We start from the raw sequence: 22,966 nt of genomic DNA, 5'->3' as shown, positions 1-22,966 counted from the left end.
AGATAACAGTAAAACAACTAGATGAAATCTTACGTATCGCAGAGAACATCAAACCTTTTTTTTGAGGTTCTCTTTTTATTTCGCCAGAGCCCAGAGAAGATTGTTGTCGGCTATCAGAAATTGATTGATGAAAAGAGAAAGTCAACACAGTTCAAATATATCTGCAACAGTCATTTCTTCATTGTGTATTTTATGTCAGAGGTTCCCAAATTTTCTCTGTTCATGGCGCTCCTAGTATCTCAGTAATATTTTCACGGCACACCTAGACCAAAAGAAATACCTAATTGTAGAGCGGATATCATCTTTTAAGGGCACAAAAGGTGATATAGTTGTACATGTTGGCACTAATGATATTAAGTCTCGTCAACTTGGTGACGAGGCTAGTAGGAGCCAGATGTGTTCAAAGCCACTAAGTGGATTTTTCTTATTTATTGATTTGAAATTATTGTTTTTCTAAAACTTCTGATTTAAATTTAGTAGTATAGCATTATTTTGTGATTTTCTGATTAATCTGGTGTATTTATTCTTTACTCGGCCTTGTAATTCCATAAAAGTATCAGTAAGGTTATCAAATCCACGGGTTACAAGTTGCAACTCCGCTGAACGAGAAGTTTTATAGCCATATTTAGCCGTTTCATTGAATATTTTTTACATCAAATTATTTTCTGTAAGTAGCTTATAGGCCTAGTAAGGATCCTTAGTTTATTCTGAATTGAGACAGCAAGATTTGAAAGTTAATTAATATTTAAGTTTCCGTAGATTTACCGTTCGTAACTTGCCGCCTTTGTCATAGGATACATTATATACCGAACTAGATAGCATTAGTATAGTATAGGTTATAATATTGTCAGTTGATCGGTAGAATTTGTTAAACTTGTTGAACTTTGTTGTCAATTAAATTGTACTTTTAACGAAATACATATAACGACTTAGATTACAAACGTAACATAATTAATTAATACATAACTGAAACAGAAGTTATATAAAGGGAACTCATAGACAATTAATACTTGACACTGAAAAATAAATATACCGTTATAACTGTTGGGATACAAGTTTAGAATTTATAATTTTGAACTGAAATTGAAATTTTATTGAAATTAATAGAAATCATGACTCAGACCAGAGCAGCAATGCAAAAGGCTCAAGCTAATGGAAGTGCTCTGGCTCAGAGGAGAACTGAGGGGGGGCAGTTGCCTTTTGAATCACCGCCTTTTAAAATGCACTGCTTGCATGATGTTTGTGGAGCATTAAGGTATGGGACATGATATTGCCATGGGGGATGTCTTTGTGTGTGCGCGATACAAGGAGTGTCGAAATCAGGCAACAACTCAGCATTGTCATGGGCCTATATGAGAGCTTGAATGACAGGGTGGATGCCCTCGAAAGAACTAAATTGAGGGGCCCATAAAGCTCTCAGCTGCCCACATCAACCAGAGCTTGCACTTGGTCATCACGCAACACAGCGGCAACCCCCAAGGCAGAATGCGCTGGTCCCACAGGAACTAGTAGTTGTTGGTGACTCTATTGTCAGGAAAATGGTGAACATACATGCTTTGTAAAAAGGATAGGTGGAAAGACCAGGACAGGACCAGGGTATGTCTGCCAGGGGCAAAGGTTAATGATGTTGTAGAGTGGATATCATCTTTTATGGGCACAAAAGCTGATATAGTTGTACACGTTGGCACTAATGATATCAAGAGTAGGAGACCAGCAGAACTACTTAACAAGTAAAGGTCACTGTTGGAAAAAGCCGTGAATTAAGGTTGAATTTTAAAATTGTCTGCAATTCTGCCCAGACACGATAGGAGGGAGTATATGATGAGAGCCTTGTCAATCAATTCGGGCCTGGAAAGATTGTGAAGGCTCAGGGGGTAGACTTTTTTTTTCAACCTGGACTGTACTTGTTAACAGGAGACACTGCTTCTACAGGGATGGGATACACTTAAATAGAAAGGGTGCAAGAATATTTGCTGATGCTATCGCGGCAGTGTTAGGTGGGTCAGAAAACTGCTAGCTTTGGGGGAGACAAAGTTTATTAGATTAACAATAGCCACTGGCAGAGGTGAAAGAAAATCACTGCTTCTATTGGAATGAGCAGAAGCCTGAAAAACAAGATGCAGGATATTTCAGAGGCTGCTGGGAGTCATTGCGGTACAAGTAAACACATGGGTTGTGTTTACTTGTACCGCAGGTACAAGTAAAGGGAGCAGGTGTTATGCTGTTAATTAAGAAAAACATAAAATCAAAAGAAGTGCACGCAGTTGATATAGATGAACAGTGCACTGCTGAGTCAGTTTGGTGTGACATAAGCACTGCGAAAGCAAAAATAAGAGTAGGTGTGTGTTATAGGCCTAATGACTCGAATGAGTACAATGAACAATTGTACAGAGAAATAGAGTGGGTTAGTAAATCAGAATGTCTTATAATGGGGGATTTTAACTTCCCAGATATTGACTGGAACTTGTGGGTTGGTCACTCACACACTAGTCAGACATTTGTGATTTATTGGATGATTGTTTTCTGCAGCAGCATGTTCGAGAGGCAACCAGAGAGAGTAATACTCTTGATCTGGTTAACAGCAGTGATCACAGTGTACTGATGTGGGATTTACTTAAAGATTTAATTACTATCAGGGGTAAAGGAAAGGGTTTTTGCTTCCGTAAAGGTAAGTACAGTGGTCTCAGAAAGTTTTTAAATTCTGTACTGAGGGATCAACTGACGATATTACTAACAGTAAATTCTAAGTGGGAAGCATTCAAGGAATTAATCGTGGTTGCTGCTAAAAGTTTCATACCTATTAAGAAATATTGTTCAAGGTTTAGGCCTAAATGGTTATCAAATGAACTATTGAGACTCGTGACAGAGAAGAAAAATGCATGGGATGCATATAAATTATCAAGCGACTCAGAAGCCTACGGCAGATATAAGCTAGTCTGTAATCAGGTCACAAAGGAAGTTAGACAGGCGAAGGCAGATTACGAGAAATCTTTGGAAAAAGATGCTAAGAAAAACAACAAGGATTTCTTTACTTATATAAACTCTAAAAGGGAGGGGATGAATCTGATTGGTCCACTTGACATCGATGGTTCGACTGTTGATGATCCTGCTCAGATAGCAAACAAACTGAAAGAGTATTTTGCATCTGCATTCACACGAGGAAATATTAAGGTTTGAAAATGGCAGAAGGTTATCAAATTGTAGTGGGACACTAAATGATTTTGTAATAACTGAAAGCAAAGTGGAGGAGAAATTGTTGAAGTTAAACATAAGAAAAGCACCTGGGGTGGATGGGATCTATCCAGTTATATTAAAGGAGGCAGCAAAGCAACTAAGCGAACCCTTAGCCATAATTATGAGAGCATCCTTGGACTCAGGGGAGGTTCCCACAGACTGGAGATGTGCAAATGTATCCCCAATTCACAAAGGGGGATTGAAGGGTGACATGATTAAATACAGACCAATTAGTTTAACTTCTGTTCCAGGTAAAATAATGGAGTCACTGGTTAAAGATGAATTGCAGGATCATCTAGACAAGACTGCAGCAATAATTCAGACACAGCATGGGTTTGTTAAGGGAACATCTTGATAGGATATTATGATGTGGTTTCAAAGGAACTGGATGCAAAAAATAATTTTGATATCATATATTTGGATATTTTAGGAAAGCTTTTGACACTGTTGCGCATGGAAGACTATGTTACAAATTGGAGCAGAAAGGTATTAAGAGTAAGTTGCTACAATGGATAAAAGGATGGTTAAGTGGGAGAAGACAGAGGGTAGTAATCAATGGATGCTGCTCTTCATGGACTAATATTAGTGGTGTCCCACAGGGTTTGGTGTTGGGTCCACTGTTGTTTTGTTTATTTTTCAATGATATTGATGAAGGTATATCAGACTTAATGTCGAAGTTTGCAGATGATACAAAGGTTGGCAGGGTTGTTAATGACAGTAATGGCAATGTGCTACTGCAACAGAATCTAGATAATTTGGGCAGATGGGCTAAGAAGTGGGCAACTGAAGTTTAACCTTGACAAATGCAAAGTACTGCGTATAGGTAGAAGTAACCCCAGAGAAACGTACCAACTGTGTGGTACTACACTTAAGGTGGTAGAAAATTAAAAAGACCTGGGAGTAATTGTGCTCAGATATGAAGTTTTCTGAGCAATGCAGACAGGCTGCCAGGGCAGGTCATGGGGTTTTATCAATGATATATAGGAATTTTGCTAGCAGGGAAAAGGAGGTGGTTGTCCCTCTGTATAAGGCAATGGTCAGGCCACGCCTTGAGTACTGCATGCAGGTCTGGAGGCCTCATTTTAGGAAGGATGTAGATTTACTTGAGAGTGTACAGAGAAGGGCAACAAGATTGGTGAGGGGAATAAAGGGATCCTCTTACCAAGAGAGGCTTAAGTTCTGCAAATTGCAGTGGCTGGAGACTAGGCACCTGCGCGGTGATCTGATTGAGGTGTATAAAGCCTTTAATGGGTGGAGCACGCTGAATTCTGATGGGATCCTTCCACTTGTTTAGATTACGAACCTAAGGGGGCATAAATTCAAATTAAGAAAGGACAGATGTAGAATAGATGTGCCTTTAGCCAGCGCGTTGTTGTTAATTGATGGAACAATCTTCCATCTATCGTGGAAGTTGATATGTTGAATAAATTTAAGGAGGAAGTGGAGAGGCATTTGGAGGGAATGGTGTGATTTTTTTGGCTGATGCTGCATAAGCTCATACACTTGCTTTCTTGCATCACATGCCACTACTACCACTAGTCCCGTTTAGGTCCAAACAACTTAATAAGAAATGTGAAACTGTGAACTACCTCCAGCTAATAGTTTGCGCGGTGATCGACAGCTGTTGAGTATCGCTGTGTTTCCCTCGAAAATATAAAATGTTCCGCGGCGCAGTTTCAGAACCGCTATTTTATGCAATAAACATTTAATTCCATAATTAGTTTCATTATATTTTACATTGTATACAGTTAAAAAGTTATTTAAAAAGTATTTTTAAAATTCTTTATAGACATTCCAGAAGGTCAAGGACCAATTATAATTTTTCCTATTGATTATTATATTCGATTAATGCGTTTCCTTTTTACGCGATGCGCTCTCGGGACGAATTAATCGCGTTAATCGAGGCCAGCCTGTACTTCTGTTTATGTATATTGAAAGTTTCAATTTTGTAAATTGAGTAGAAATTATAGAGATTATTAGTTTTTTTTGGGATGGGGACAACTTTCAAGTTAGGGTTAAAAATTAGAGCTTAGGGGCGAACGTAAACAGATACTCGTATTCAGGAAAGAAAACCAATATGTCATAACCATAAATCATGTGCAGTAAGCGAATGACGTAAGTCAGATTGATCAGTGTCAACAATGGTTAACATAAATATAAACATTAGGACAGTCTGCATCTGTCTCCTGTCTGCACTAATCACAAGCCGTCAAATTTACACCCTATACCAAGCTACGCTGCACTTTAAACCAAATAGGCTTTAGTGACGCTATTGAATCTTATCTTATATGATTTCAATTATTATTATTCACCCTTTTGAAGCTGTTTTTGAAACAACTCACACTTAACAGGGTAAGTTATTATTTTTATGCTTAGTTGCACCAATGAGACTTAAATTTTAAGCTAGACTTAAAAAACTGCACATCAAAATTTTGACTCAACACTCAATAACTCATTTGCCATTTCGTTTCGATACGATATTGCCAATTTAAGGAACACTTAAAATTTAAGTTATATTGGTGCAACCGGCCATTTTAATCAATTTACGCGTGAAGTTTCACATACCTTCTTAAAAAATCTAATGTTCATTTTTGTTTCCCTATAATTTAAATATCACTTGGTCAATGTAATTTGATACACCATGTAGGTATTAATATAATTATTGAAATAGTAATTATTTACCCTAGTTTCACTGTAACACTATATGTGTATCAAAAATAACAATATCTATTTTATTTATTTGAATTTTCAGTAAGCCCTTCCCCCGGGAGATACTGGGCGATCGTAAAAATTTTACAGTAGTGTTTTTTTTTTAAATGGGGGGGGGGGGGGGTTGTTAAATCATTTTTATTTATAGAACAAAAATTTAATTATTTTTTTTATTAAAGGGGTGTTTATTAAAGGGGTGTTTAAGTTTTCGGGGGGGGGGGGGTACCGAATTTTCAATAAAGTGTTTTATTCTTAGTGTTAAAAATAAAATAATACAGCTGAAACTTTTATGGTAAAACGTGCATGCTTTTACAGTTATCGTTCTTTTTTTACTTTACTCCATAAATTGCAGATGTCTGGCCATGTATATAAATACCTTAGCGGTGCAGAAAAACGAAAAGAAGTAAGGGAACCCACCGAAAAATTAAACAAAATGCAGAAGATAGATAATTTTTTCCAGTGACAACCGCAAACCAATCCATGTAATGTACCAGCTGAATTGAGTGAAGATCGTTCTGCTTCATTGGATCTGGCAAGAACAAATGACGATCAAGACCATCAAGTTATGGAAAATGAAGCAATAAGTCAAGAAAGAAACTCATTTGTTTACGAAGGTTCAAGATTAGATCCCTCAGTTATTTCGCAACAGTATCCAACAGACCGTGCAAATTTTTCAGAAAATATTTCTGATGTAGACAAACGTATGATAATAGCTTCAGGTCGATGCCAACCTAAAGGTCCCTTTCTGATTATGGTACAAAATAATAGGTCGAGGTCATTTTCTGAATTTTATTATAGTAAAACAACAAAAGCTGGTCTTAAAGTACAAGTTACATGGCTATGTTATTCTCCAAAATCAGATTTTGTGTATTGTGAACCATGTTGGTTATTTGGGGATCGCTCTAATGCAGATTTTAAAAAATCTTGGATAAATGGCATATCTGACTGGAAAAATTTATGTAATAAAATTGAAAGACACAAAGCTTCCTCTGTTCACATTTCTGCTTGTATAACATACGATCTTTGGCACACAAATAAAACAATTGATGCTGATTTAGTAACCAGTATAACTAAAGAAAAAAATTTCTGGAGACAAGTTTTGAAATGCATTATTCATGTTACGTTAGTATTAAGCAGTTGCAGCATGGCATTCAGAGGTCACCGAGAAATTCTGAATGATAAAAATATAAAAAGTGGAATTTTTTTGTCTATAATTGAGCATCTATCAAACTATGACCCCATATTAAAGGAATTAATTTCAAAACATAATTACCAGTCAGCATATTTGAATCCAACTATTCAAAATTAAATTATTTGTCTTTTATCTGAGAAAGTCAAAAATGTTATTATTGATGGAATAAAGTCTGTGCCATTTTTCTCTGTAATCATGGACACTACCCTGGATGTCACAAAAACTGATCAGATGAATCAAATGTTTCGTTATGTTACTGTAAAAACTGAAAATGATATTATAAATGAGCGATTTTTGGAATTTTATGGTATGAAAGATCAATTAGCTAGCAAAATTGAAAGTGACATTATTTACTGTATAGAATCCAAAGGGCTAGATTTACAGAACTGCCGAGGTCAAGGAATATGATGGTGCCGCAACAATGAGTGGGGCATATAGCGATGTGCAATCAAGAATATTACAAAAAGTTCCAAATGCCTAATGTTCATTGCACGGCACATAACTTAAACTTAGTAATTAATGATGCTCTGAAAAAAAGTAGCTGGCTTGTCTTTTATTTTATGACATAACTGAAAATATTTACTCATTTTTTGTGGATAGTATTGTACGATGGGATCTATTGAATTAGAAAGAGAATGTAGATGCAAATGATAGCACTAGTGCTATATCAGCAATTACTCTAAAGAAATTGTGTCCAACGCATTGGTCATTAAGGTTTGACTGTTTACTAGCTTTGCGCTATAGATTTACAGATGTCCTAAAAACGTTAGCAAAAATAATATTAGTGTCTAAAAAAAAAAGACGAAAATATACTAGGCAATTGGCTTGCAAAAAAAAAAAAAAATGGAAACGTTAGAATTTGTTTTCTTTTGGTATTAAATTACGAAATATTGGAATCAATTAATTTAACTTCAAAGTTACTGCAACAAAAAAATCTAGATCTCGGTCAGGCAATGTGTTATTTAGAGACATCTTTAAATTCTATGGTTTTGCTAAGAGATAATTATGAAGAAAGTAAAAGTTTTGCGTTTTCTTTAGCAAGATCTTGGGGAATAAATTTAAATTTTAGTAACAAACACAATAGGAAAGTTAAAAAAATGTTTTAAGATTTAGCTCAAGCCGAACGACTTCAAGATTCTGAAAGACGGTTTAAAGTTGATATATACTATGCAACAATAGACATTGTGATACATCAATTAAAATCCAGATTTCTTAATACAAAAAATGTTGTAGATAGTTTTAAAATTTTGCAACCAAAAACACACTTATTTCAAAATTGATGCAATAAAGATATTTCTGATGACTTTCCACAGCAGCTATTAAATTTAAGATCATCTTTAGGACAAGAAATTTCAAAAATTAATTCAATTCGGGACTTGTGCAACCTTATTTTAATTAAAAACATGTTGTTATCTGCATTTGTTACAGACGTTATAACGACATGTTTTATATTCTTGACTTTGCCGGTTACTGTGGCTGGTGCTGAAAGGAGTTTTTCAAAATTAAAACAAATTAAAACATATATAAGGAACACAATAGGCCAAGGTTGACTTAGCGATTTGTCCGTCTTAAGCATAGAAAATGGTGTAGCGAATTCTATCGATTTCAATGAAATTATAGATATTTTTTCGAGTAAAAACACTAGGAGACAAAATTTTCATTAAAGTTTAAAATATTTGTTATAAAACTTTTTTTGTGTATATAGACTAGATTTAACATATACAGTTGGTTACTTATTACAATGATTTGTTTTAAAATTACTCCGAAACTGTTATGTGTGTATGTGTATTTTTTTCCTGCGGTGTTTATTTACATTTCTGTATATTTTATTATGTTTTTTTTTTTTTTTTTTTTTGTCATTTATATCTGCATGTAACACATGTCGTGTATATATTTATTATTGTTACTGAGGTTTTATGTTCATGCATATTTTAATTCAAATCTTATTGTTTATAGATATTATTCATTTACTTAAGGCTTGAATTTTTGTTAATGTGAATAAAGATTGCTTTCTACCTAGTTAGCTTTATTTACTTCGTAGATAAACAGTAAATTTTTTTCACTGATCATTTTGTATATATTTCTGTTGATCTTAATCTGTAATTAAAGCTATTGGATTTTGTTTTACAATAATAAAAAATAGGGTTTGATATAAATTCAATATATCATTTATACAGTACCTTCAAAAATGTATTCATTATATTTATATATTTATTAGTATCTACAGAGGCAGAGGAGGAGTTATGATGGTTTCAATTTTTTTTTAATCTTCTTGTGTTTATATTTTTTACTAATGTTTTTGCAATTTTCATTAATTAAGTAGGGTCCCAAACGTGTTCTTTGCCTCCGGGCCCGAAAAAGGGTAGCTACGCCACTGCATGGAATGCATATAAATTGTCAGGCAACACACAAGCCTATGGTAGATATAAACTAGTCTGTAATCAATTGCTTATGTAAACTTTAGAAGGAAGGGGATGAATCAGATTGGCCCAGTTGATATCGATGTTCGACTGTTGATGATCCTGCTCAGGTAGCTGAGAAACTGAATGAGTATTTTGAATCTACATTCACACATACGGAATTTAGCATTAGCAGTAGTAGAGAGGCAATATGATGCAAGAAAGCAGCATCAGTCAAAAAAAATTTCCCATTTCACCCTTCCAGTCACTCCAAATGTTTGTCTAGTTCAGCCTTAAATTTATTTAAGCTCAACTTCCACAACAAAAGATGGAAGCCTGTTCCAGCAATCAACTATCCACTGGCTAAAGACAAACTTCCACACATCTATTCTACAGTTGTCTTTCCTCAATTTGAATTTATGTCTCCTCAGGCGATTAATCTGAGCAAGAGGAAGAATCCCATCAGCATTGAGCATGCTCAAACCATTCACTGCCGTATACACTTCAATCAGATCGCCTTGCAGGTGCCCAGTCACAAGACACTGTAATTTACCAAATTTAAGGCTTTCTTCGTAAGAGCAACTCTTTGTTCCATTCACTAATCTTGATGCTCTTCTCTATACTCGTTCCAGCAGCTCTACATCCTTCCTAAAATGAGACCTCCAGACCTGTATACAGTACTCAAGATGTGGCCTGACCATTGCCTTATGAAAGTGGATAATCACCTTTTCCCTGCTAGAAACATTACTGTATATCATTGACAAGACACCTTCGGCTACTCTTTCAGACCATCTGCACTGCTCAGAAAACTTCATATCTGACTGCACAATTACTCCCAGGTCCTTTTCATTCTCCACCACTTTAAGTGTATTACCACACAATTGATACATTATGCTGGGGTTACTGCTACCCATAAACTTCAGTTGCCACGTTTCAGCCCATCTGCTCAACTTTTCTAGATCCTGTTGCAATAGCATACTGTCATTAACAACCCTGCCAACCTTTGTATCATCTGCAAACTTAGACATTAAGACTGATATACCATCATCAATATCATTAATAAATATAAAAAAACAGCAATGAACCCAACACCGAACCATTTGGGGACTCCACTAATAACATTAGTCCACGATGAGCAGTGTCCATTGATTACCACTCTCTGTCTTCTCCCACCCAACCAACCCTTTATCCAAAGCAGCAATTTGCCTCCAATGCCACACTGCTCCAATTTGTGCAACAGTATCAAAAGCCTTTCTAAGATCCAAATATATGATATCAAAGTTAAGGAAGGCTGCATCCAGTTCCTTTGTGACCACATCATAGTATATAATCAAATTGGTCAGACAAGACCTCCCTTTAACAAACTCATGCTGTGTCTTAACTATTACTGTGTCTACATAGACTGAATCATCTAGACTGGAATGCAAATTGCATTCCAGTCTAGATGATTCAGCATTGCTTCTTTAACCAGTGCCTCCATTAATTTCCCTGAAACAGAAGTTAAACTAACAGGTCTGTAATTACTTGTCACCATTTGATCCTCCTTTGTGAATAAGGGTCTCATTTGCACATCTCCAGTCCATGAGTACCTCCTCTGTGTCTAAGAAAGCTCTCATAATTATGGCTAATGGGTTACTTACTTCCTTTGCTGCCTCCTTTAATATAACAGGATAGATCCCATGCACCCCAGGTGTCTTTCTTATGTTTATCTTCAACAATTTCTCCTCCACTTTTCTCTGAGTTATTACAAAATCATTTAGCTCACTGCCAGAGTTTAATACACCTCTGGCATTCTGCTCATGTGTAAATGTAGATGCAAAATACTCATTCAGTTTCATCAACAGTTGAACCATCAATATGATGTGGACCAATCTGATTCACCCCTTTCCTTCTAGAGTTTACGTAAGTAAAGAACTCTGTGCTGTTTTTCTTTGCATCCTTTGCCAAAGATTTCTCATAATCTGCCTTTGCCTGCCTAACCTCCTTTGTGACTTGATTACAGAGACCAGCTTATATCTATCATAGGCTTCACTGTCACCTGTTAATATATATGTATCCCATGCATCTGCCATATGTCTCATTAGATCATCTGACATCCATTTAGGCCTAAACCTTGAACAATATTTCTTAGTTGGTATGAAAAGCCTAGTAGCTCCCAAGATTAATTCTTTGAATGCTTCCCATTTGGAATTTGCTGTTGGTAACATCATTAGTTGGTCCCACTGTATAGAATTTAAAAACTGTCTCAGACAACTGTTGTCACCTTTACGAAAGCAAAAACCCTTCCCTTTAACCATGATGGTAGTCATCTCTTTGAGTAAATCCCACATCAACCCACTGTGATCACTGCCACATAGTGGTTCCTTTATCTGAAGATTTTTAATACATGAAGAATCACAACTGATAACCAGATCAAGAGTATTACTCCCTCTAGTTGTCTCCCGAACATGCTGCTGCTGCAGAAAACGGTCATCCACTAAATCCACAAAAGCCTTTCTAGTGTGTGTGTGTGTATGTCCAAGCCACAAGTTCCAGTCAATATCTGGTCAATAATTTTGTAGAAAACTTGTGTCAAGAAGATGTAATAACTGAGAGGAAAGTGGGGGAGAAATTGTTGAAGTTAAACATAAGAAAGGCACCTCAGGTGTATCCCATCGAAATGTATCGCCAATTCACAAAGGGGAATCAAAGGGTGACACAAGAAATTATAGACATGTTAGTTTAACTTTTGTTCTGGGGAAAGTAATGCAGGATCATCTAGACAAGACTGCAGCTATAGTTTAAACACAGCATGGGTTTGTTAAGGGGAATTCTTGCCTGACCAATTTGATTGGATGCTACGATGTGGTCTCACAAAGGAACTGGATGCAAAAAAATAATTTTGATATCATATACTTGGATTTCAGGAAAGCTTTTGATACTGTTGCACATAGAAGGCTGCTATACAAATTGGAACGGTATGGCATTAAGGGAAAGTTGCTGCTATGGTTAAAAGGATGGTTGAGTGAGAGAAGACAGAGACTGGTAATAAATGGATATTGCTCATTGCAGACTAATGTTATTAGTGGAGTCCTCAAATGGTTCAGTGTTGGGACCATTGTTGTTTTCTATATTTATCAGTGATATTGATGAAGGTATAGCAGGCTTAATGACCAAGTTTGCAGATGACACAAAGTTTGGCAGGGTTCTTAATGACAGTATGTGGCTGCAACACGATCCAGAAAAGTTGGCCAGATGGGCTGAGAGGTGGCAACTGAAATTTAACATTGACAAATGCAAATTACTCATATGGGTAGCAGTAACCTCCAGAGTAACATACCAATTGTGTGGTACTACACTCAGGGTAATGGAGAATGAAAAAAGATCTGGGGTAATTGTGCAGTCAGATATGGAGTTTTCAGAGCAGTGCAGACAGGCTGTCAGAGCAGCTCAGGGGGTTTTGTAAATGATATACAGGAACTTTGCGAATGAGGATAAGGAGGTGATTATTCCTTTGTATAAGGCAATGGCCAGGCTACACCTGAGTACTGCATACAGGTCTGGCGGCCTTATTTTAGGAAGGATGTAGAGTTTCTTGAATGGGTACAGAGAAGGGCAAAGGGATTGGTGAGTGTAGCAGAAGGGTGCTCTTACCAAGAGAGGCTTAAATAATGCAAACTGCAGCATCTGGAGACTTGGCACCTGCAAGGTGATCTGATTGAGGTGTTTAAGGCTTTAGATGGTTTGAGCAAGCTCACTGCTGATGGGATTCTTACTCTTGCTCAGATTATGCACTTGAGGGGACATAAATTCAAATTGTGAATAGATGTGTGGAAATTGATAGTTTAAATAATTTCAACGAAGACACAGTTATATGTAAAATCCCGGGAGGATTCCCATATAACTGTCTCTCACTTATCACGAAATCATTCAGCTTCCTGTTAGAATTTGATACACATCTGGCATCCCTAAAAAATTCCTCATATGTGAATGTTGATGCAAAATACCTATTCAGCAACCTGAGCAGGTTTATCAACAGTTTAACCATTCATATCTAGTGGAGCAATGTGATTCATCCCCCTCCTGCTATTGTTTACATGAGTAAACGCCAATCTTTGTTGTTTATCTTTGCATTCTTTGTCTTAGCTTGCCTGACCTCCTTTGTGACTTCATATTTAATATATGTATTGATTTTTAATGATGAAGCAATCATTTTATATATCACTTTATATATAATTTTATATATCCACAGTTAATAACACAGTTAAAATCAAATATTTCCCTCTTTCTAAGAAATAAATACCTTAGAATATTTAAGAGAATTTCCAACATTTAACATTGAAATTTCCTGACAAGCAATTCTAGCTGCAGACTAGAAATGGGCATAAATGAATGAGGATAAACAAATATCAAGGCTTACGAATATGACTCTACTCAGTTATGTCCTCCCTATTTTGATCCTCTGCTTAATTATAAGGAAATAAAGCCTCATTATTAATATAATAGACAAAGTTGACAAAAGATCATTTCTTGGAGTATTTACTGTCTGCTGATGCTACACAACTAACTGAAGAAAGTGGCTTTCCAGGACAGTATTAATTTAGCTAAACAGGTGCAAATATTTTAAGAAACATTTCTCTTCAAGTCTTAAACAGAAAATTTTTTCATGAAACAATAACTTTGAGTACACCTTATCAATCTCATTTCAATATACCGCAGACAGGTCAATATTTTTATTCCATACTAATATGCTACCTATAATACAGGGTGAATCTAGAAAAAGTAGCCCTGTCAATGAAACTACAATACAATGCATGCACAAGTGGGTAAATGTATAGTACATTACCTGCCGTTAAAGATGATGTTGGAAATTACCTCCTTGGGCCGCAAAGTGCTGAGCCTGTGTCAGCATGTTTTGGCAAACTCTCTGCAAACTGTACCATCGATGCCTGTGATAGCAGTACAAATGTACTCCTGTAATTACTGAAGAGTGTGCAGGTTTGTCTCATAAACTTTCCCCTTAAGGTTGCCCCAAAGGTAAAAATCACATTGACAGGTCTGGGGAATGTAGGGGCCATAAATCTTTGCTGACAGTTCTTCCGTCTGGAAAGGCTTCATGAATTCGGACCAGCACTCTGTGGGACGTATGGCAAGTGGCCCCATTTTGTTGAAATGTGTACCACTACCGCTCTTCAGGGGTTAATTGTGCTTAAAAGCTTTCAGATATTGCAAGCTACATGTCTGTATTAACTGTTGTCTGAAAGAAGATGGGGCCCTACTATCTGCCATACTGATATGGCACACCATACTCCAATTTTTTCGTCATGAAGCAGTTCTTCGTGGAATTTGTGTGGATTTTCAGTTGCCCAGTACCTTGCGTTTTGAGAATTGACGTGTCCAGATAAATGAAATCAGGCTTCATCTGACATAAAATATTGAGCTGGATTAAGCATCCCATCAACGACACTGTTGAGGAGCCACCTACAATAATTTACATGTTTCACTTTATCTGTCTCTTTTAATTCTTGCATGCACGTTACACGAAACGGCTTCAAATTTAGAGAGTGAAGTACACATACACGTCTGACTTACACTGACTTGCTGGGCTAATTTCTGGGTACTCTTCCTAGGGCTTAATTTCATCCTCTCATGAATATTGCGCACTACAGTTGTTATTATTTGTTTTTTTTAGGAGTATTAGCAACTATGGCCATATTGCTCCAGGGATCCGCATCCTTCTTTTCACGTCTGACCTTTCCACATCCTCCATATTTGGTAAATTGCCTGTAATTGGTGCATATGCTCTTGCTAGCCCACTCAAGTTGCCTAAAAGAGATTTTTATCATACTCTTCAGAATCATTTGACCTGTAAAACACCCACTGTCATCATTCTTTTACCACCACTCATCTCGCATTACAAACTCAACATTTGCCTGGACTCTGGGAATCATCTTGTTGCTTTCAAGCAGCATAACCCTACCACCCCTTCACTCCTCTCTGTTTCCTCTGAATGCACTGTACTCAGTCTATCACAATTCATCATCTCCTGTGCTGCAGTGATACCATGTTTTAGTTAATTCTACGTTATCAGAATTAGTCAATCTAACCAGGAGCTCAAGTTCACTCATCTTCTTTTACTAAACATACAGGTTAAGTTTTGTATTTTTTTAAATTGCCCTAAGACATCCCTATTTACCAAGTTTTCCTCTGTGGTCTTCCTCTGTTGACTTCTGGAGATCGTTGCGTCTAATTTATTGGGTATTTAGCATTAGCATTAGTAGAGGCATTTGATGCAAGAAAAGCTTATGCAGCATCAGCCAAAAAAAAAAAAAAAAAAAACCACTCCCACTTCACCCCTCTGTTCGTTCAAAATACCTGTCCAGCTGAGCCTTAAACTTATTTAGGCTATCAACTTCCACGACAAGGGATGGAAGTCTGTTCCACCAACCAACCACTCGCTGGCTAAAGGCAAATTTCCGCACATCTATCCTACATCTGTCTTTCCTCAATTTGAATTTATGCCCTCTCAGGTGATTATTCTGAGCTAGAGGAAGAATCCCATCAGCATTGAGCATGCTCAAACCATTCAATGCTTTATACACCTCTATCAGATCACCTCGCTGGTGCCTAGTCTCCAGACACTGTAATTCGCAAAACTTAAGCCTTTCTTCGTAAGAGCACCCCTTTGTTCCATTCACTAATCTTGTTGCCCTTCTCTGTACTCGTTCCAGCAGCTCTACATCCTTCTTGAAATGAGGCCTCCAGGCCTGTATACAGTACTCTAGGTGTGGCCTGACCATTGCCTTATACAAGGGAATAATCACCTCCTTATCCCTGCTAGAAAAATTCCTATATATCATTGACAATACACCATGAGCTACTCTTGTAGCCCGTCTGCACTGCTCCGAGAACTTCATATCTGCCTGCACAACCACCCCCAGGTCCCTTTCATTCTCTACCACTGTCAGTGTAGTACCACAGAGTTGATACGTTGCTCTGGGGTTGCTGTTTCCCATGTGTATTACTTTACATTTGTCAATGTTAAACTTCATTTGCCACCTCTCAGCCCATCTGCTCAACCTTTCCAGATCCTGTTGCAGCAGCATAATGTCAGTAGTGTCCTCGACAACCCTGCCTACCTTTGTATCGTCTGCAAACTTCGACATTAAGCTTGATATACCATCATCAATATCATTTATGAATACAGAAAACAATAATGGACCCAACACTGAGCCCTGAGGGACTCCACTAATAACATTAGTCCACGACGAGCAGTGTCCATTGATTACCACTCTCTGTCTTCTCCCCCTCAGCCACCCCTTTACCCACAGCAGCAATTTGCCTCCAATGTTACACTGCTCCAATTTGTGCAGCAGTCTTCCATGTGCAACAGTATCAAAAGCCTTTCTAAGATCCAAGTATATAATATCAAAGTTATTCCCTGCATCCAGTTCCTTTGTGACTGCATCATAGTATCCAATCAAATTGGTCAGGCAAGACTTCCCCTTAACAAAACCATGCTGTGTCCGAGCTATAACTGAAGTCTTGTCTAAATGATCCTGCAGTGCTTCTTTAACTAGTGCCTCCATTAATTTTCCTGGAACAGAAGTTAAACTCACAGGTCTATAATTGCTTGTGTCAGCTTTTGATCCTCCTTTCTGAATTGGGGTCACATTTGCACATCTCAAGTCTATGGGTACCTCCCCTGAGTCCAAGGAAGCTCTCATAATTATGGCTAAGGGTTTGCTTACTTCCTTTGCTGCCTCCTTTAATATAACTGGATAGATCCCATCCACCCCAGGTGCCTTTCTTGTGTTTATCTTCAACAATTTCTCCTCCACTTTACTCTCAGTTATTACAAGATTCTCTAGCTTACTGCTAGAGTTGAATACACCTCTGGCTCAGTTGGTGTACGAATAGCTGCGACTCGGTTCGTTTTCACATTGGGGACACTTCCTGTTTCGCGCCACATCATCAGTTGCTGTATACAGCATTTTGCTGGTATCCCAGCAGTGGGCAACTGTTCTGCAAAAATTCTTCTTGTTTCCTTAAATGAACCTGTACACATGTATGCCTCAACAATTGCAACTCTTTCTGGAATTGAATAAGTCATGATGCAGAAAACCCTTACACACACACTCGTACACAAGACACAAACTGGATTACGTCCGGCAAAACACTCTTCAAATGAGATTGACCTTGAGGGGTGATGCATGCTACTACTCTATGAGGGGAAGATTTATTTGTGCAGGTGGCTAGTCACATGTTGATTGGCTGCTGTTTCTTCCAAGCGTGGAGAAGCGGGCTACTTTTTCGTGACTCACCCAGTAGAAGAGACTTTGGGCATCAGATATACTCGTATTGATAAGAATATTGCAACCACTAATCTGAACATTAAACAATTTGTTTAAAAATAAAATACACAAGCATTAAAATAACTATAAAAGAAAACCGTTACAAGCATAAAGGATATAAAAAAAAAATAAAAATATATAGCAATTAAAAGCAGTAAGAATATAATATACACGAAACAAATAAACAATAAAATAAATGTACAAGAAGCTTTTGAGGCATAACTCAGCCTCTCTGCCAGTTATGTTGTCAGTATACATCCAAGCTCAGTGGAACAGCACTCTCTCTCTGCACTATACAAGTGCCCCAAAGCAAGGGCCAATTTATAATTGGTGAACTGACCACAGTACATAGGCTTCCTATCCACTGAGGTAACCAATTGGCCATACCCTGTGCAGCATGCCAAGATATCTAAAAATGGCAGGGCATTGTGCAGCTCCATTTCCATAGTAAAAGAAATGTATGTCAACAGAGAATCAATGTATTGGAGTGGCAGCACCTCATCACATTTTGGTGCACATCAACAACATATCTGCATCACATTCTGGTACAGATATGTTGATGATGTTTTTGCAGTTATTCTCTGGGGGTCTGAGGCTACCTGACAATCAAATGCCAAGGACCTAGACACTAAAACAGAGGGAGTTAAAATGTCAAGCATCCCAAACCTCAAAGTGCTTCAGTGAGTATGCTCAATATCACGAATTTGTGATTTTGTGAATTTTTGATATTTATGCCTGAAGAAATCCCCCCCCCTTTGACAAGAGATGAAATAAAATTTACAGGCTTCCATGAGAATCACATACAGTGGTTTCTCATTAATTTTAGTAAACAAATAAGATTCTAACCCCTCCCCACCAAAGACTATGATGTATGCACATAAAATATCACTGAACAGACTGTACTTGTTTAGTTGTGACAAGAAAGTGTATAAAACTTTGTTTTATTTATTTTAACAGGTAGGTGATCTTCAGAACTGTTACTCTATTGTGCATAAAGCTTTAGAAGCATTTCCAGAGCATACAGATTCAAAAGAATTGCTAAGACGAGTAAAAAAACTGTTTTGTACCCTTTAAGTGGAGAGAATATAAATCACTAAAAAATCCATTTAACAGTATTGTATATATCAGTTTAGTTAAATTTTATTTTTTTAGAGAGAAATGAAATTGCACAAATGCCATGTATTTAAATTAATCAACAAGGAATCAGTAATTTATTTTCATTATTTATAAATAAAGTATTGTAAGTTTGCTGTCCACATTAATGTGTATAATGTAACCAACATATTACATGCCATGCCAGAGGAAAAGTTTGTACCAACACCATATTTTAATCGTAATTTAGTCCTGTGAACTAACCCCATATCTGAACAAGTTATTACTCAAAAGAATTCAGGCACAATATGGCCTTAGCAGCCCTTGTTGTTGTTATTATTAGCTATATGGTGCAAGGAAGCCTGAGGCTTATGCTGCACCAGCCAAAAAAAAAAAAAAAAATTCCCGAGTTACCCTGAGAGAGAGAAGTAGAAGGGAATCACCAAGAAAGAGAAAAATGATGATATCCAGCTCAGGACCCTGGGTGATTCCCTTGTGCCATTAAACAATGAACCAACTACAAATGACATAATAGGAAGTTGCATGAGCAGTAATCCAGCTGTATAATTATTCCATTGTACACTGGCACTTCATTTTTTACCTATTTATTGTACCACTTCTCTTCACTTTTAAGTTCACAAAGACATTCTGGGATATTGAAAACTATTGCTGTTTATCCTCATATTCCTTTTATTATATGCCCGTGAAGGAGTTTTTATTGCTACTCACTGTGCATAAATATTTTTACTTTTATATTTTGCATATTAAAGAATTTATATATTTCTATCTTCCTTTGAAAATATTAGTTAAATTATTATATAATTATCTTTCATATTTTAAGCAATCAACTAATTATGAAGATTAGTATTGGTATTGTATTTCTAAAGATGTAACATACAGTTTTTACTGTTAAGAAGTTATGGCCTGTGTAAGGGGAGATCAAAAAGTTTCTAGCCCCTCATAGAAGAAATGCTGGAAAGTTTTGAAACCCATTTATTTCTAAACATAGTCCCCCACCCCAAGTTAACACGTTCTGGCATGATCCACTAGCTCTTGTAACCCGCTCGAATAAAATTCTGATTTTGCTCAAATCATTGTTGACTCCATCCATCACAGCATTATCACTGTCTAATTTCTGGTCTTTCAAATCCTTTTTGAGATTTTGGAATAGAAAATAGTCCAATGGAGCCAAATCCAGTGAGTAGAGCAGATGCTGTAATAGCTGGAACCCACAATCATGCAATGTCATGTGAGTCACAAATGCTGTGTGCACCAGTGCATTGCTTTGATGCAAGACTGGCCAATTTCCTGCACCTCTTGAGCTTCACTTTCTTATGGAAATGTCTCAGTAGGTTAGAATAATGCCTGGCATTGATAGTGGCACCTGGTTCCAGGAAAGCAACTATAATCACTACTTCAATATCCAGAAGGTGGACAGATGCATTGGCTTTCCCAGTCTACTTCTGCACACGATACTTTTTAGTAGGGGGGAGAAAAATGCTTTTACTGTTTTGAATTTTCTGTTGTTTTAGGGGCCAAGTGCTGCACCCACATTTTGTCCATAATGACATACTGCCTCAGAACTGAGTTTTATTAGCTTAAAAATGCTGCACAACCTCATAACATCTTGCTCTTTCTCCCTCCCACTTCTGATCTGTATTCACTACTTTAGGGACCCATCTCTAAGAAACCTTCTTCATTCCTAAAACATTCATTACAGTATTGTGGGAGATGTTGAATGTTGTCTCAGTGTGCTTTAATGTTATTCTGCGGTCTTGCACGATAAGATCATGAATGGCATCCACATTTGCAGGTGTTGATATGGTAACAGTCCTCCCACTGCAAGGTGCATCTTCAACACTGTCTTGTCTGTGCTTAATTCTGCAACTCAATTTTTGACCATGGTATATGAAGGACAAGGATTGCTCAAATGCTTGCTGCATATTTTCACGAATTTCTTTTGGCGACATTCCCTTTAAGTAAAGGTACTCGGTGACTGCAGAGTGCTTGATTCTCTCAACAATCTTCATCTATAAACCTGAAAATTTCTGTGAACACACTTTAAGCAGTAAATCAAGTAAACCTTCACGTATGTATTACATATTTCTTGTGATTACATTGTTGTTATTGATACATACATGAAGGTTTACTTGATTTAATGCTTAAAGTAAACCTCCATATAGCAAAATTAAAGGGACCAAAATATGATACCATAAAAACCGTCTATATGTATCCAGAGTGAATAAATGTCTCCAAAGTGATATGGTTGGTGTTGTTGTGTAACTCAATAGTGATGGGGTATGCACTATCCTGAAGATAACAACACCATGCTGTAGAGGTTCAAGTTGCTGTGCAAGTCACAACCTGTCAAGTATCATCTAGCATTTCAAATGAATGCTGGATGATATTAAGCAACGTGCCATTTGTACCATTTGATGGTGATGTAATATTGAACTTTCTACACAAGTTTCAATGTGCTACATTTAGTAATAGTCAAATGCCAGCTTACTGAAGTGGTATGTAAGTTTTCCTTTTTGAAATGCAGCGTAACATTGAATAAAGAGTGAATGTAAAATTTTGCTTGAAATTGGGTATTTTACATGAAGCTGGGTGCTACCATGGCAAAAGCAAATGTTTTTAAGTGGCAGGATGTCACAGACATTCTCTCAGATATGCCAGACAAGCTGTACTGGCTACCGGGGAGTCTAAAATGCTGATGGTACTGATATTGGAGTGAAATTCAAGTCAAGTAGACCCAATTTTGGCAAAGTCCGGACGGTCTGTGACAGCCAAATCCTCTGCTTGCACCTTCATGATAGTGGACTGTTAGTAATCCTGAGTATAACCTCCATGCATAAGCACACTGTGGGTGTGCTTATGCACACCCAACGTAAGCAGGGGTCGAGATGTGGCACCCAACCACATGGAGGAATGCCGCCCCTGTGTTACCAGGCAATACTAGCTGGTAGTGACTCTCATTAACCGGTGCAAAACCACCACGCTTATTGGAGGCTTGAAATGGTGGAACCCATGTTTAGTCTCCAGAACTAAGTTCCAATCAACACTTCCCCATCTCTTCCATCATGCAGTATGACTGATGACTTTTGATGTTATGATGAACATCATGGCAAGATCCAATCTTCCTTACATTTTGAGGCTACAGCTCTAAAACAGTGTTTTCAGGATGGCCGCTAGTTAGTACACAGGACCGAACCTATTGTTAACACGTTAGGAGGCTTCCGAATCAGCTAGCATATAATCTTGCTACCTCTACTCTGCCATATAGTGATTGGAGGGAGTACAAGTAGTGTGTATGCGGCATGGGGGGGGGGCATTGTTGAGGCCACTTTATATCAAGGATCTGGGAATATTCTTACCACGTGTATGCCATATCGAAAAATTTCATTACTTCATACAGCATGCCCCCCTCCCCCACTTTTTCTTACTATTGAATACACCATGAATTGTCAAACTAATAGAGTAAGTTTATCTGCAAAAAGATCTTAACCTCCCAAACACTTCCTAGTTCATTTCACAAATATATGTGGTCTCAATTCTAATCTCAACAATGTCCCTTTCCACTTGCAGTCTGCCAAACCCCATGTACTTTTTCTGACAGAATCTCAGTTATCGGTTAATTCAACTACTGCTCATCTCAGATGCCCAAATTATTTACTGTATGATTCCTTTCGCCTTAAAGGTACTTGTGTATATGTATGTCTGTATATGTGAACACAACAAATATTAAAGGTTGAATAGATTAACATTCTGCTATTTTTATTTAATTAAAATTATTAAAAATTATTAGAAAAATCTTACTTTAAAATATGGAGCCAACCGGCCGTTATCAGCATCCGTGTGGTATTGCAGAACTGGTGAAAGATAAACTCAAACCAAAAAGATATTCTTCTGGGTTAAAATTTATCTTTCACTAGCATTTTATATAACCAGTTTTTACAATTACCTTATTTTTCCCTCCTTTACGCTTGAAAATGATATTCATGAAG

At 37.2% G+C, this 22,966-nt stretch overlaps 1 protein-coding gene across 1 annotated transcript in view; it reads left to right on the top strand.

The window, feature by feature from the left end:
* Positions 1 to 18,941, top strand: part of BBS8 (tetratricopeptide repeat protein 8) — a 284,023-nt gene extending 265,082 nt beyond the window's left edge. Inside the window, exon 12 of the mRNA XM_090376638.1 lies at positions 18,825 to 18,941. Coding sequence (XP_090232764.1) covers positions 18,825 to 18,941 — 117 coding nt within the window. The remainder of the gene's footprint in view (positions 1 to 18,824) is intronic.
* Positions 18,942 to 22,966: the final 4,025 nt, after the last annotated feature.

The sequence above is a fragment of the Mastigoproctus giganteus genome, chromosome 6 (genome assembly GCF_048544385.1).
Source record: "Mastigoproctus giganteus isolate SK-2022 chromosome 6, ASM4854438v1, whole genome shotgun sequence".
Taxonomy (NCBI): Eukaryota; Metazoa; Arthropoda; class Arachnida; order Uropygi; family Thelyphonidae; genus Mastigoproctus; species Mastigoproctus giganteus.
Note: the sequence above shows the minus strand (reverse complement) of the source record. Positions and strands in the feature narration are given on the sequence as shown.